General features: G+C 32.6%; 1 protein-coding gene across 1 annotated transcript in view; it reads right to left on the reverse strand.

Annotated features, from left to right (window-relative positions):
* The window catches only part of LOC127546648 (cation channel sperm-associated auxiliary subunit beta-like), a 161285-nt gene that overhangs the window by 55178 nt on the left and 89628 nt on the right, over window positions 1-16479 (reverse strand). The window contains 4 exon segments of the mRNA XM_051973660.1: window positions 6501-6653; window positions 11060-11212; window positions 11574-11620; window positions 11854-11920. Of these exon segments, the coding sequence (XP_051829620.1) occupies window positions 6501-6653; window positions 11060-11212; window positions 11574-11620; window positions 11854-11920 (420 nt within the window).

Consider the following 16479-nt stretch of genomic DNA (forward strand, 5'->3'; position numbering starts at 1 on the left):
ACAATGTGATCCTATAAGGGAGCTAGCAAAAAAATCTCACTGAACAATTTATGCAAGTTCCTGGAAGAGTACAGCATGTTCATAAGCAGTAATAGATAAAAGAAAATTTGAGGAGAGAAGTAAAGTACTAACATCTAAGGAGATTAGGCAAATTTTTCATTGGATATAATGTATGAACAGATCCCTGAAGAAAGCAATGGATTATAAATAGAAGAAATAAAAAAATATAAACATCCCAGGTTGGAGAGCAGACCTACAATGGCATGGTTATGAGAGATTGAGTGCTGAATTCAAGAAATAACAAATTATTACATTTGTGCATTTTATGTGAATCACTTTGTGATGGGTGAGTATTTGTATGAAACAGACAGACAAGAGAGAGGGGGAAGAGAGAGAAAGACAGAGATACAGAAAGACACAGACAGAGAAAGAGAGGAGGGATTTAAAGCTGAAACTGGATTAGCAGATTTCTAACCGCAAACACTTAAATGAAGAACATTAAGTTTAAAATTAACTAAAAGAAAATTTTCTATTAAATGTGAGTATATAGGTAGCATGAAAGAAAAACAGCATTTTCTAAATCAAGAGAAAACATTTATACAAATTTTTACAAACAATGAAGAAATAACTCAATTACTTGATCATTAGTAAGATGTTAAAACATATTCAAATGATTAAGGGATAAAATTCACCCAAAAAGAAACCCATGGTCACTGTTGGCAAGTTTTCCTGTTTATATCAGAAAAGCAGAAGTGGATTAATATTATGGAAATAATTACTTTTCCTAGCCACAAAGGGACTTATTTCTTTTGATATACTCTATTTTTATTTATTTTTACTTGTTTTCTATTTTACTTATTTTAAATATTTATTTATATTTATGTATTTTCTTTATAGTATACATATATAATAAATGTACAAAGACATATATGTATATATGTCTATACATCATATATATTTATTTTTCCTATTTTATTGTAAGCTCCTTGATAGTAGAGAATGGTTCATTCTTTATTTGTATCACCAATATCTAACACTGTGCCTGACACATAGCAAGTGCTTAACAAATACTTGTTTATTGAATGAGATGTACCTATTAAATATCTTCAAGTAAATAGAGATTTTTAAGTTGGTGTATCCAAATTAAATTCTGCCAGCAAAACTCATCATATGCTGAGCATGAGCAAATGGCTCTAAAATCACGAGACCAGTCATCAAGAACTATTAACTCCTGAGAACAAAATTTAAAGTGGGCAAATATAGGTAATAAAAATGATCCTTGTGAACATGGCTACAAATAATTTTTTTTTTACCTTTGTACTTTTCCACATAACTTGAATCATTTCTCCTATTTTCTCCACCTATCCAGATCTCATCCATCATTAAGACAGAGATGCTTTTGACTCCTTTGACTTCTAATGGCATTTAGATCAATACTTCAATTGATTTTCAATGGCATAAATGTAGATGTTCTTATTATTGGCTTAGGTGGCAAGCCATTCGTACTGATTAATCTTTTATATTTTTGTCCACTCACTCCCACAGGTTTTCTATATGCTGAATGTGAGGGGGAATATATTTTGATACCTACTCTTATCCCAAACAGTATTAACCAAGAGATAGATCATATCGAAATTCTGCATATAAGACTCCAGAACAGAAAGCTGCAGATTTGAAGACTGCTTAATTGTAAGAAGTTAACTAAAGTCCCTCCACCCTTCTTTTTCCTTCTACACGTGTGTGTGTGTGTGTGTGTGTGTGTGTGTGTGTATTCTTTCTTGTTCTTGGCATTTTTACAGAATGTATTTTATGATAGCAAAGAACACCTGTGGCAAGCCAATTTTATGCCTCGGTAGATATTACTAATTAAAGGAAGATTGAACAGAGTTATTTCTATGATTGCTTTTCTCAAAAAATGTTCTGTGATGTTAATAAATTCTTGAGAGACTATTTTGCAGAAATACCTTTAGTGCTACATTTTGTGGTACCTAAGTAATAATTTTTAGCATCTTTTGTTTCCTTTTTGTTATCAATGAACAACACTTTGAGATCTTTTGTGATCTACATGTTTGGATCAATTTTGAGACATAAAAACATGATTATTATAAAGAATAATTTATAAAATTCTGTCAGTTTTCCAGTCATTATCACCATGTATATTTTTATATGTATGTAACTGAATTTCAAAAATATTTTCCAAAAATATAACTATTGATTTATCCTGGATTGCTTTTTGAGTCAAAGTCTCTATTCTTTTTGGTAACCTTCCTCCTAAAATTGGTTTATAAAATAATTCCTTAAATCTTTCAATATTTCTTCCTCTGCCAACTAGATTTCTTACATATGTAAATGATTTGTCCCCATACCTTAGACCTATTTCAATTTATTAACAATTTCATCTTTATTTACAATATAAAGTATCCACATATTGGAATCTACTCCAAAATCATTACTGAAGATTACATGGTGATTGGTTAACTCAATAGGGGTCATGTGATAGATCAAAGCAAAATTTATTAATTGAAAAGTTTAAAGACAAAAATACTATTATAATTAGATTTTTGGAAGCTTATCCTTGGGTGGCTTGTGATAGAAAGGGTTGAGGGAAGTAGAATGATTATGAAGAAAAAATGTTAGTATTGGCCTTAATCATGAGATTAATCCTATGAGTTAGGTAGTTAAATTTAAGGAGAAAATTAAAAGACTAAATTATAATTTCTAAAAAATCAGTGACTGATTTCTTTTAAAATGAAAAGAAATTTCAAAAAAAGTAATAAAATATTTCCTAAAAGAAACCCTTATATCACCTGCAATGATAATTTAATGAGCAAATCTATTGTTTATAAAAATTTTCAAAAAGCTTATTCTAATAACTAGTTTAAAAATAATCTGTTGTAATCATGCACCCAAATAGTGACTTTAAGAATTTTTTTCCACAAACATAGCAATGATAGACATCAATTATATTTTTCTAGATATATCACAAATTCTGAATTACTGGGACTTGAATTAATAATATAGTTTTTGTTTTAAAATTTCAATCATTAAATTTCGTTTGTGTTTAACTGTAGTTGTAACTGCAGCCACAATTGTTTAGGTTTAGAATATGTTTATAGTCCTATGTATGGTGACAAAATATTTCTCTTTGGATGCTTCCAATTATCACCCACTAGTTTTCTGCAAAGTAGAAGATATATCAGAAGATTCCAAAAATTGGAAGCTTCTGAGAAGATGGCATAGTGGGTCAGAAAATTCCAACTTCTCCAGATTTCTCACACAAACACCACAAAATGGTGCCTCAGGGTAAACATAGACCAGTGAAAAACAAGTAAGAATGGGAGCAGAACAGGAATCCTCCTAGGACAACTAGAGAAGATCTGAAGGAAAACCCAAGGACTGAGGTTAAACACTTCCTGATTAGCTCTGCAGAAATCTGGATTGAAACTTCAGCCTAAACCACAGGAACTTTTAACCTCCCAGACAAAGTAGAGATTCAGGGAGTCTGAGACCCAGGAGACTGAGGGAACCTCAGCTGATTAGGAACACTAGATCGGGGTGTGCTGCCCTTGGACTAGAAGGAGTCAGCATTCCCTGTGAGTGCAAAACCAGTGGGACAGGGAAATTAAAGGTTGCAGGCACTTTCAGGAAAGTGGAGTGAAATTTTGGAATTTCAGGGTAGAAGGGAGAGCTGAAGTGAAGCTAGAGGCATCATCCTCACCCAGAATTAGAAGTGCTTAAACTAATAGTTCTCATTTAAAAAAAAATAAACAAGAAAGAATTCAATCTTAGAAACTTTCTGTGAGGAATGGGAAGACCAAGGTTCATCTTCAGAGAAGAAGAGTGAAGTAAAAAAGGCTCTTAAATGGCTACCTGCTCAGAAAGAATTTATAAAAGAACTCAAAAAATTTTGACTCCCAAAATCAAATGTGAGGAAAAACTAAAAAAAAATTAAAAAATAAAATGAGAATCATTTAAGAAAAAAAATAAAAACAAGTTAACAAACCAGAAAAGGAGACAAAGTCTTTTTTTTTTTTTTGGTTGTTTTGATTGTTTATTTTTTGAGATTTATTTTATTTAATATTTTCCCCAAGTATATTCAGAACATTTTTTTACATTTATTTTTAAAAATTTTTTGTGTTCCAAATTTTCTCCCTTATTCCCACCAATATATAAGAGATCACATGTGAAGTTATGCAAAATATTTCCATAAAAGTCAAACTGTGAAAGAAAACATATGTCTCCCACCCTAAATGAAAATAAAAATCCTAAAAAAATTAAGCTAAAAAAATGAGAGAGAGAAAAAGAAAATGCTTCAATCTGTATTCATACACCATCAGTTCCTTCTCTGAGTATGGTTAGGATTTTTCATCATAAGTCCTTAAGAATAATCAAAACACAGAATCTTAAACAAAATATAATTCTTTAAAAATTTGAATTGGACAAGAGAAATCCAATGAAACTATAAGAAACCAAGAAATAAAAACAAAATATGAACAGAATGTGAAATATCTAAGAAAAATAACAGATCTAGAGAACAGATCAAGAAGAGAAAACTAAGAATAATACCTGAAAGCTGTGACCAAAAAAAAAAAAAAAAGAATGACAAAATAATGCAAGAAATAATTAAAGAAAACTTTCCAAGAGTGATAGAACACAAGAAGAAATTAGGAACAGAAAAGATCAATCATTACCTCAAATAGATCCAATAAGGAAAGCACATAGAAATAGTAATATTAAATTTTGAAACCCCAGATCAAAGAAAAAATTCTATAAGAAACAGCTGCAAAAGACAGTTCAAAAATGCTGGAAATGCAAATAAAATAGAACAGGTTTTATCATTACACACATACACACACACACACACACACACACACACACACACACACACAAACCCTGCAAGTCCTGAAATGATATATATGTCCTAAAAAGTTAGGCCAGTGGCCAAAAGTATTGTATCCACCAAAATTAAGCATAATATTGAATGGGGGAAAAAAGGACATTCAATGAACTTACAGATTTTAAAGATTTTGTCTCAACCAAATTGAACTCAATAGAAAAATTTAACATCTAAGAGCCAATATCAAAGACTAATTTTAAAAGATTCAATAATGACAAACTGCTTATGTTTTATATATGGAAATGTAAACCATATGTCTAAGATTGACATTAGTAACTGGGTAGTAGTCCAAAAGAAAGATTGGGATAGAACTAAGAATAATCTGACTTTGCTTTTTAAGCAAAATTGTCTAGGAAAAGGTAAAATAGTAATGATGGCAGAGGAAGAAAATGATGTAGAGGCATGACACAGAGGAGGGCTGATAGTTCTGAAATCTACTCACATCAGGAATGGGTTAAATAGGGAACAATTATACATATACATGTATATAAGTATGTGTGTGTATTATAATATGAAGTATAGCACTCTCCAATATCTATAAATGGCGGGGGGGGGGGGTAGGATAAGGTATAGTAGAGAAGGGAGTGTAGATTAACAACAATGGGATAAAGTCTGTAGATTAATGGAAATGGGATAAATAGAAAGGATAAAAGTGGGGGGTGGAGAAGGTAAGGGAAGTATTCATGGATGGAAGGAAGTTAAGTAATAGCAAGGCAAGTTAAGAAATCGAGATACAAGAGTTAGTAGTCTGGAGAATAAGAGATATACACAAACATTTAAAAAGGTTCAGGAATAGAATTTATTGAGGAAAAAAAGTAGGACTAGTAATCATTGATCTCAAACAAAGTCAAAGATTCAATCAAGAGAGCAATCTCTCTCTCTCTCTCTCTATATATATATATATATACATATATATGTATATATATATATATATACATATATATATGTGTGTGTGTGTGTGTGTGTGTGTGTGTGCGCTTAATTATAACCTTAGGAGAGATGGGATCTTTCATAGATAGGGCTATGAAAAGGGAAAAGAATAAGGTAAAAAGTGCACAATAGAGAATAACACAATGAGCTAGCAAAGAAAAAATGAATAATTATAAAGATATAATCACATCTATTATTATATATGCTTTTTTAAAATTAAAATTTATTGTTACATATTTTGAGTGCTCCCTATAGTTCTACTGGGCACATGACAATATTTTGTTTTGTTTTTATTTTCCTCTTTTAGTCTTTCTTTTTCTATTTTGTCTTTTTCTTATTTTGTGTTCTGTAAACCCTTTTCCTGTAAAGTTATTTTAGGAACACAGTTTTAGATTAGAGAACTCTATTCTAACATGAGCTTGTGTCATGGAGACATTAAGTTCCCATGTAATGGTTTTATTAGAGGGCTTCTTAGAAGTTCTAGCATATTATGGATGGGAGGTGATTTTCCCTTTTTTTTCCTAAGAGGACCAGAACCTTCCAGATGCCTCATAACTGACTTGCTCAAATCTTAGTATTTTAGAGACAGTTTAAAGTAGACAATCACACTCAATGTTGTACAAGGGTCTAACACTTTAAAACTTGCCACAAGTGAAATTATGTTAATACTCACCTGATTGCCATAAACATAGAGAAAGTGACTTCTAGGGTGGAAAACCATTCCAAGAGGAAGAGAAAAAGAATCAGGAAAATTGAAACTTGGAAATTTCATTTGAACTTGTGGTATAGAATTATGTAGAGTCCTTACAGCAACAGAAATCGTATCCTTAAAAATAAATAAATAAACAAACAAATGAATAAACGATTACATAAAATTATATGATCAGAGAGATTTTTCCATCATCATCAATCTGTTCCTTCATTCAGAATCTCTAGTGCCTAGAGATTTAAGTTATTATAGGATCTTTTTTTTTGTCCAAATATTTTAAAAATGTATTTCAAAATAGAAAAATAAGCAAACCCCCCCCAAACATTTTTGTTCTCTGTTGTGCACTTTTTATTCTTTCTTTCCCCCCTCGCCCAAGAAATTTATATTTAAGTATGAATATATTTATAAATATGCACACATACATATACATATACATAGAAATCTATAATCACATGCATATATACATATATACATTTATATACATCTATGTAAGGCTGTACTTCTAGTGGTCTGTTTTTCTAAAGGTAGATAACATCATCATAAGCCCAAGCCTCCTTATTTTTTCTAAATCCATTAACTCATTATTTCCAATATCACAGCAATATTCCAACCCTATACTATCTAGTTATTTTAAAGTTTAAATAATATTATGATTAATATGCCATATAATATAGTTTTCCAGTTTTTGGAATAAATTTATTTTAGCTTTAACTTTTTCTGAGATCAGTGAATACTAGCTTTTTTTTCTAATAAGTTCTACTGATCATTGTTATTATTGTTATTCTACTGATCTTTGTTATGATCATTGATTATTATTATCATAGTATATAGTTTGGGTGTAACTCTCTTTCTATCCCTACTGATTCCTCTGCTAACTGCTACCTTGCCTTGTTACTACTTAATTTCCACATGAAAGATCCTCTCTTATCCACTCCTCCTAACCTTTTCTTCCCTCTTTATCCCATTCCTATTCCTATACACACCTTTCTATATGTCCTTTATCCTATTTGCTCCTCCTCTTATTTCTTTATAAATTTAAAAGACTTTTATACCCTCCTAAATATATATGTGTTGTTCACTCTTTAATTCATTCTTCATGTGAGTAGGATTTCATAACTATCCTCCTCTGACATCTAATTCCTTGGTCCCAGTTCTTCCTCTTGCACCTCATTCATATAACTTACCTTTTCCTGAATTGTTTTGATTTTTAGAATCACATCATACTCAGCTCTACCCCAAGCTTTTCTTTGAAGTACCCAAATATTAATGACAATCTTAGACATATAATTTAATTTCCATCTATAAAACAAAAACAATTTGCCCTCATTGAATATCTTGAAATTAGTCTTTGATGTTTACCTATTGTTTTTCTTGGCTATTCTAAGTCAAATTTTTTATTAAGTTCAGGATTTTTTGTACATGTGGTTTTTGTTTTGTTTTGTTTTGTTTGCAATGATATCCTGAAAGTCTGTCAATTTATCGAATATTCATTTTATTGTCCTTATGCTTAACTTTGTTAGGTATCACATTATCAGCTGTACTTCTAATTCTTTTGCTCTTCAATATATAATGTTCCATGAACTGTGATTTTTTTATGTAGTTACTGATAGGCCTTTTGTGATTCTAATTGTGGCTTTGCTGTATTTGAATTGGTTTTTTTTGTTGTTGTTGTTGCTAAAACTAAAATAGAATAAATCAAAACAGAAAAACAGGGAAACTATAATGTATTTTGTTCTTGATCTGAGGGTTTGGGGATTTGGTGATGATGTTTCCAAAGGTTTTTCTCATCTTTTTTTTCAGGTGGTGGTTAATGAATTTTTTTTCTATTTCTGCTTTTCTTTCTTGTTACAACACTTTAGAATAATGTTATTTAATTGTTTTTATATTCTTGTTTTGAGCACAACTTTCAGATAGTCTGATTATCATTTTTCACTTCTTGATATGTTCTCGAGATCTGCTGTTTTCCTTGTCTCACACCCTCTTTTATTTTTTTCATTTTTTATATTTTTTAATTGTATCTATATCCCTTATAAATTTGCTGGCTTCCCTTGACCAATTCTAGTTTTCAGAGTCATTTTCTTCATTAAGACTCTGGATTACCTTTTCTAGTTGATTGACTTTCTTTTCATAGTCTTGTTTTCTTTGAATTGCTCTTTTTCCTCAATCTCTCTCATTTGATTTTTAAAGTTTTTTTTGAACTCTTATGTGAATTTTCTTTGTACAGGTGACCATTTAAAGTTACTCTCTGAGATATGCTTTTTTATTTCAGTTTTCTCCTCTGGAGATGAATCCTGGTTTTCTCTATTCCCATTGTAACTTTCTATGGTTTGTTTCTTTCTCCTCTGTCTGCACAGTTTTTAATAGAAGAGCTTTTAGTGCAGGATGGGGGTGTTTCTGGTCTCAGGTTCTCCTTCAATTCTCCCCTCTGATCTGGAACTGAAAACAAATAACTCTACCCTTCTGTAAGTAGCCACAGCCAATAGTATCTCTGCCCTATACTGCCCTGCACTCACCAACTATATAATAGTTCCTTCTCTCCTAAGGCCATGTCTCAGCAGCACAACTGAGTCTGGCATTACTTATCAGCAGAGGTTCCCTCAAGTTTCCTCAACTCAGATGCCTACTTACCATCATTGTCTGGGAGATTTAAATTACTGTGGCTGGGATATAGGCTGTCCACCAATCTGACTAAGTCCAGGGATTCCCACTTGCTATTTCAGTGGAACTAGCCTGGAAGTACTCACAATTAACACAGATCAAACCTTTATTCTGGTATCTTTCAATCTTCTCTTTGTCCCAGAATGACCACAGTTATGTTCTAATTCCTTTTTGTTTTAAACCACTCTACATTCACACTAAGTCACAATTTAGTCTTGTTTGAGGGGGGAACTCTGGAGAGCTTGAAATTTTCTGACTTATTCTTTCCATCTTTCCAGTATTGTCTCTCTATAGCATCTTAAAGAATGTGCAGCCTTGCTAACATGGAAATCTTTTGAGTATGAGTATTTATTCCCTCATCATTCAAGGACAATTTTGAGGCTCATCTTCAGAAGGTTGATATATTTTTCAGTTGCAGAAATGCATGAATCCATAAATATCAAAAGAGGTTGACATCTGTGTTAGTATGAAGTAAATCCATATCAAAGAAATCAAAGATACTTGAACTTTTATCATTCCCAGAACAGTTTGCTCTTCTTAAGATAGGGATATGTCTAATTTAATGTACTGTTCCTTATATTTATAACCCTCAGCTCCCCATTATTTGGAATAAGATAAGGATTACTTATCCTAAACAGAATTTTTAAAAATCTAAGGGGTTGTACAATTCTTATTTTTGTCCCCCTTCCCTCTTACTCCCAATTCCTAGCAAAATAACAAAAAACCTTACTAGGAAAAAACTGCCCAAAATCTCCCCCTATGTGTCAATATAATAATTTCTCTGTAGTCAAAAATCACAAATGTAAAAAAGCAAAGATATACAGGTTTTGTTTTCTCTAATTCATGTGGACATTTGTCACTAATAGCATCTGCTAATATTTATCTACCATTTAATATTTACAAAATACTTGACATATATCTTTTGATCCTCATAATGCAGTATGGGTTGAAAAATACAGACATCAATGTCCTTTTTTTGCAGATGAAGAAATTGAGGTTCAGAGAGATTGTGATTTGACATAGTTATTATATATTGGAGGTGATACTTGAACCCATGTTTCATTAGGCAATAGGCCTTAGCTGCCAACTATGACCTTCATTAAGTATAGACACTGTTTATGGATGATGTTTGAAGGGGATAAGTCACTGTGATCTAGGTATTCTTGCAACTATCTCTCTTTCCCTTAAGTTTCATCTCTTCCTGACAGTTCTGGACTCTTGATTTTTCATGATTACCCTTGTAATAGTAGTTATTTTTGGAGTGTTTAAAAAAAAGGGTCATTTTGGGGAACAGTGAATTCTAATAAAGGAATAATGAACATTTGCCAGGAATGCTTTAAAATTATGACATATTTGGAGTAAGGATTGAATTAGATTGCCATTGTAGTCTCTAACAAATCTCTAATTCTATAATTCTGGACAGAGGCTATTAAAATTTATTTTTCTTTGTCCCTTAATTCCCATATTTTCCAGATATTATAAACTCTGGTGTCTTATATTTCTAGTAATGTCAGTTATTTTAGTAATATCAGTTATTAATCTAGTAATATCAGTTATTAAAAATGGAAAGAGTTTTATTGAGAGATAGCAAATTCAAATGCAGGTAAGTTAATCTTTAAACTGAAGTAATATTCAGGATAGGGATTGGATTGGATGACTTTTTCAGCCCCTTTCAAATGTATAATTCTTTTATATTATATGATTATAGGTAGGGACTATTCAAAAACCACTTTGAACTGGACTAGTTATCTGTAACCAATGCTAGAAGTACTATGTAATGATACCATGGATCAACTGCAGCATGGACATTTGTACTTTCATTATGTTTGACTGGGAACAAACCACCTTTAAGTGACAGAATATACCTGTGCTTTTAAAAGATAGATTCCAGTTTTCTGCTCAGAGTCAATAAGAAATGATATAATTCTGTGACTGACTATTTTCTTCTTTTTTGCAACTTTTGGTAAGCAAGGCCTCCAGAGAACAAATGGATCCAGACCATAAAAGCAAGTGGATGTCTACAAAAAAGGGAAAAAATATTAGAGATATACTTCATCCAAGACATTCTTTTGGTGCCTCTAGACTTAAGAACTTATGAGCATAATTATGAGCTTTTGTATTCTCATGTCTTGATAAAATTTTTAAGGCATATTGTTTCACTAAGGTCATTCTTGATTAATATTGTACAATTCATTTCTAGAATTGCTCATTTATGGAATTTCTGAGATACTATGAAGTCATTCATTAGTAAAATTGAAATCACTAGGACAATTATATTTTCTATTAGAAAAAACTGCCATTTAAATATTTATAATTAGCACCTTTTAAATAATCATTCCACAATTTTATTTCTTACCTTCTTTTAATACAACAGTTTACCTGGCTCAGGGTCTTGTTTTTGTCAAAAGTGATAGCAATAAAATCATCTAAAAATCATAAATTACAAAAAAAGTAAATATGACTGGCATTTCCATGTGAGTTCATAGCAGTTAATGAAATTTCATTTTTAAATCATAAGCATATCTTTTAATGATTAATTCATAACCTTTTAAGACAGTAGATTTCATAGAAAATTATTAGTTCAAACATATATGTTATACTATTTTATTCTTAGCTTTAAAAATTGTTATACTTAATCAAATACATGAGTAAAATTTACCTTCAAATTGTTCTCTGTTAGCTAAACATCTTTCTTGATACCATAGTTTTGCTCGTTCATAATCTTCCTATTAAAAATAGAAAGACTTTAGTAGTTCCATAGATTTGAGAGGTTATAAACAAAATCACAGCAAGTCTCCCCCCCAAGATGCTTTAGTGTAACCAGGGGAGCCAACAGACTCCAACTCCAGGAATCCCCATATGGTTAAACACAACTGCAAGCAAACAAGCATTCTCCAGTGGCAAGATCTCTAAGTGCTTCAGTTTAGCTCCAAGTAAATAGGCATCCTCAACTAGGCAAATCACCACATGCTGTAATATAACAGACACCAACTATTTGGCTGGCTAGGTAGACAGGCAGCTATCAACATATACACCTACCTCAATATGCTTCAGCCCTGGGTAAACAGGCAGCCTCCAGAGGCAATGTGCTTCAGTGTAGTACTAAATAAACACAGAAACAGCCCACTGGGCCTCAGCATATGCCAGACACCATCATTAGGATCCTGGATCAACACCAAGGAAATTCCATACCTCTATATGGCTTCCAATACCAGCAAATCCCCATTGTACCCCCTTAGCACAGCACCAGACACAAGGATCCCTCATAGGCCTCAGGACAACATCAGTGCATAACTAGGTATACAGCAAAGGCCTGTAGCCATTGGCACAAGAAACCTGAAACAGTACTCATTCCACCTTGAAAATAGAAGGAAGGAAAAAAGGAGAAGGAAGAAAGAAAGAAAAAAGAGAGAAAGGAAAGAAGGAAGGAAGAAAAAAGGAAAGAACAAAGGGAAGGAAAGAAAGAAAGAAAGAAAGAAAAAAAAGAAAGAAAGAAAGAAAGAAAGGGAAGGAAAGAAAGAAAGAAAGAAAGAAAGAAAGAAAGAAAGAAAGAAAGAAAGAAAGAAAGAAAAAGAAATGAAGAAAAGGAAAGGAAGAAAGGAAGGAAGGAAGGAAGGAAAGAAGGAAGGAAAGAAGGAAAAAAGAAAGAAAAAAGAGAAAAGAAAAAGAAGGAAAGGAAGGAGGAAAAGGAGGGAGGGAAGGAAGGAAAGAAAAGAAGCAAAGAAAAAAGCCAAAAACAACAAAATAATAATAAAAGATTCTGACAATAGAAAGTTATTATGGTGACAGGGAAGACCAAGACACAAACTCAGATGAGGACAATAATGTTAAAACACCTATGAGCAAAACCCCCAAATAAAATGGGAAGTGGTCACAAGTCGAGAAAGAACAGATTGGAGAACTCAAAAAGAAGCTTAAAATCATTTAAGAAAGTAGGAGGAGGGAGAGGGCAGAGCCAAGATGATGGAGGGGACACATGCATCTATTTAAGCTCTTCCTTGCCCTCAGACTACTTCTTTTATGAAAAGCCTCAGAATTAATGCTTGACTGAAAAAAATCACAAATATTTGGAGTGCAACACATTACCAACAGAAGATATCCTCGAAATTCATTAGGAAAGGTCTGTTTTTGCTTGTGAGTGGGGACAATTAGACCAGGTGCAGCATCAGGCAAGTTGGCAGTGAGAGCATGGAAGGCAGCTCATGCTGAACAGACCTGAGGGGGATGGGGTGTGATCTCAACCAGTGGAAAATTTGCTGGGAGAACTTTACCACAGTGTGGCTACATTGCTCTGGCAGAAAGCCAGTAGATCAGCAAAGAAGCTATAAACACAGGGGGTAAAGACTATCACCCTGAAATGCTAGAGTCTCTCAGGACCTGGCTACCCCACCCAACACCTGGAGTGACTCAGCAGGCTCTCAGGGCACAACCACTGTGCAGATGCAGCACAGTCATTGCTGTACCACTGCTGCTTCACTGCTATTTCCTGTTGTCTGTAGAGGAAACTTGGTAATACCATACTGTCCAAAAAGCAGACTGCAAGTTTTTGTTGTTGTTGTTGTTGTTGTTGTTGTTTCCTTTATTTCTTTTTTGTCGAAATGAGTAAAAAGTTAAAGCAAGCACTAACTATAGATAGCTTCTGTACTGATAGAGAGCAGACTTCAAACCCTGAGGAGACTAAAAACAGATTGTCTCTAGATGAAACCCCAAAAGGGGATATAATCTGGTCCCCATCACACAAGGCTCTCATAGAAGAAATTAAAATGGCTCCTACAAGAGAGCTAGAAGAAAAATGGGGAAAGGAAAGGAAAGGTTGGCAAGAGGGTCTGGATAAGTCATCCCATTCATTTAAAGATAGAATGGATAAAGAAATCAACTCCCTGAAAAACAGAATTAGTAAACTGGAAAAAAAATATTGCTCTCTAAAAAGTAAAATTGGAGAAATGGAAAAAAATTCCATAGAACACAACAACTCATTTAAAAACTCAATTGGACAATTACAAAAAGAAATTAAAAAGTAAATGAAGAAAATAATTCATTAAAAATCAGAATTGAACAAATGGAAATGAATGTCTCAAGAAGACACCAAGAATCAGTCAAGCAAAACCAAAAAGAAAAAAGAAAAAGAAAAATTGGAAAAATGTTAAATACCTACTTGGGAAAATAACAGACCTAGAAAATAGATCTAGGAGAGAGAATCTGAGAATTATTAAACTTCCTGAAAATTATGATGAAAAAAAGAGTTTAGACAATATTTTTCAGGAAATCATCAAAGAGAACTGCCCAAATGTTATAGAAACAGGATAAAATAGACATTGAAAGAATTCATTGGATTCTGAAAAGAGATCCCAAAATCAAAACTTGAAGAAATATTGTGGCTAAATTCCAGAACTATCAGACCAAGAAAAAAGTACTACAAAAGCAGCTAGAAAAAAAACAATTCAAATACAGATGAGCCACAATAAGGATTCTTCAGGATCTAGTCGCATCCACATTAAAGGATTGAAGGGCCTAGAATCTAATATTCCAAAAGGCTAAGGAACTTGGCATGCAGCCAAGAATAACTTACACAGCCAAAATGAGCATTTTTTCCCCAGGGAAGAAGATGGACATTCAATGAAATAGGTGAATTCCATCTATTTCTGACAAAAAAAAAAAAAAAAAAAAAAAAAAAAAAACAGAACATAAAGTTTGATCTCCAAATATAGGACTCAAGAGAAACATAAAAAGGTAAAAAGAAATCTTGGGAAATATATTTCTGTTATGAGGATACATAAAGAATACCTGTATAAATTGCTTTTACTGTTATAATATAAAAAAGAAGATAGAGGTGGAAAGGAAATTGTACCAGAAAAAAGGAAAATGATGTAGTACCTCCATCTCACAATGAGGCAAAGGAAACCTATTATAGCTAAGGAAAAGAAGGGAGGCGGATGAACATAGTGTGTATCTTACTCTCATCAGAATTGACTTAAAGAGAAAAATATTAAACATACTCAATTTACAGAGAAACTTCTACCACCCTCATTGAAAAGTGGGAGGGGAAAAGTGAAAATGAACAGAAGCTAAGCGGAAGTGAATACAGAAATTGTGAGGAAAAGGGTTAAGAAAAGGGGAAGAACTCTAAAGTGAGGGAAGGGATCCTAAAAAGGGAGGGTTGCTTGAGGCAACTGGTGCTCATAAGTTTAATAATGGGGAGGGAGGTAAGGGCTTAGAAGGAAAGGAGAAAAGCATAAGCTGGGGTTAACAAGATGGCAGGAAATACAGAATTAGTAATTTTGACCATAAATGTGAATGGGGTAAACTCCCTCAGAAAGCAGAATAGCAGGCTGGATTAAAAGCCAGAATCCTGCAATATGTTGTTCACTGGAAACACACTTGAAACAGGGTGATACATACAAAGTAAAGGTAAAAGGCTGGAGCAGAATCTACTATGCTTCAAAAAAGCAGGGATAGCCATCCTGATCTCAGATCAAGGAAAAGCAAAAATTGATCTAATTAAAAGAGATAAGGAAGGGCATTATATCTTGCTAAAGGGTAACACAGATAATGAAGCAATATCAATATTAAACATATATGCACCAAGTGGTGTAGCATCTAAATTCTTAAAGGAGAAGTTAAGAGAGCTGCAAGAAGAAATAGAGAGCAAAACTGTAATAGTGGGAGATCTCAACCTTGCACTCTCAAAATTAGATAAACCAAACACAAAATAAATAAGAAAGAAGTCAAAGAGGTAAATAGAATACTAGAAAAGATAGGTATGATAGATGTTTGGAGAAAACTAAATGGAGACAGAAAGGAGTACACTTTCTTTTTAGCAGTTCATGTAACCTATACAAAAATTGACCATATACTAGGACATAAAGACCTCAGATTCAAATGCATAAATGCAGAAATAGTAAATATATCCTTTTCAGATCATGGTGCAATGAAAATTACATTCAATAAAAAGCCAGGGGAAAATAGGTCAAAAAATAATTGGAAACTAAATAATCTCATCCTAAAGAATGATTGGGTGAAACAGCAAGTCATAGACACAATTAATAATTTCACCCAAAAAAATGACAATAATGAAACATCATACCAAAATGTATGGGATGCAGCCAAAGTAGTAATAAGGGGAAATTTTATATTTGTAGAGGCCTACTTGCATAAAATAGAGAAAGAGAAGATCAACAAATTGGGCTTGCAACTAAAAAAGCTAGAAAAGAAGCAAGTTAAAAAATCCTAGTCAAACACTAAACTTGAAATTGTAAAAATAAGAGATTAATAAAATTGAAAATAA

The sequence above is a fragment of the Antechinus flavipes genome, chromosome 2 (genome assembly GCF_016432865.1).
Source record: "Antechinus flavipes isolate AdamAnt ecotype Samford, QLD, Australia chromosome 2, AdamAnt_v2, whole genome shotgun sequence".
NCBI classification, from domain to species: Eukaryota; Metazoa; Chordata; class Mammalia; order Dasyuromorphia; family Dasyuridae; genus Antechinus; species Antechinus flavipes.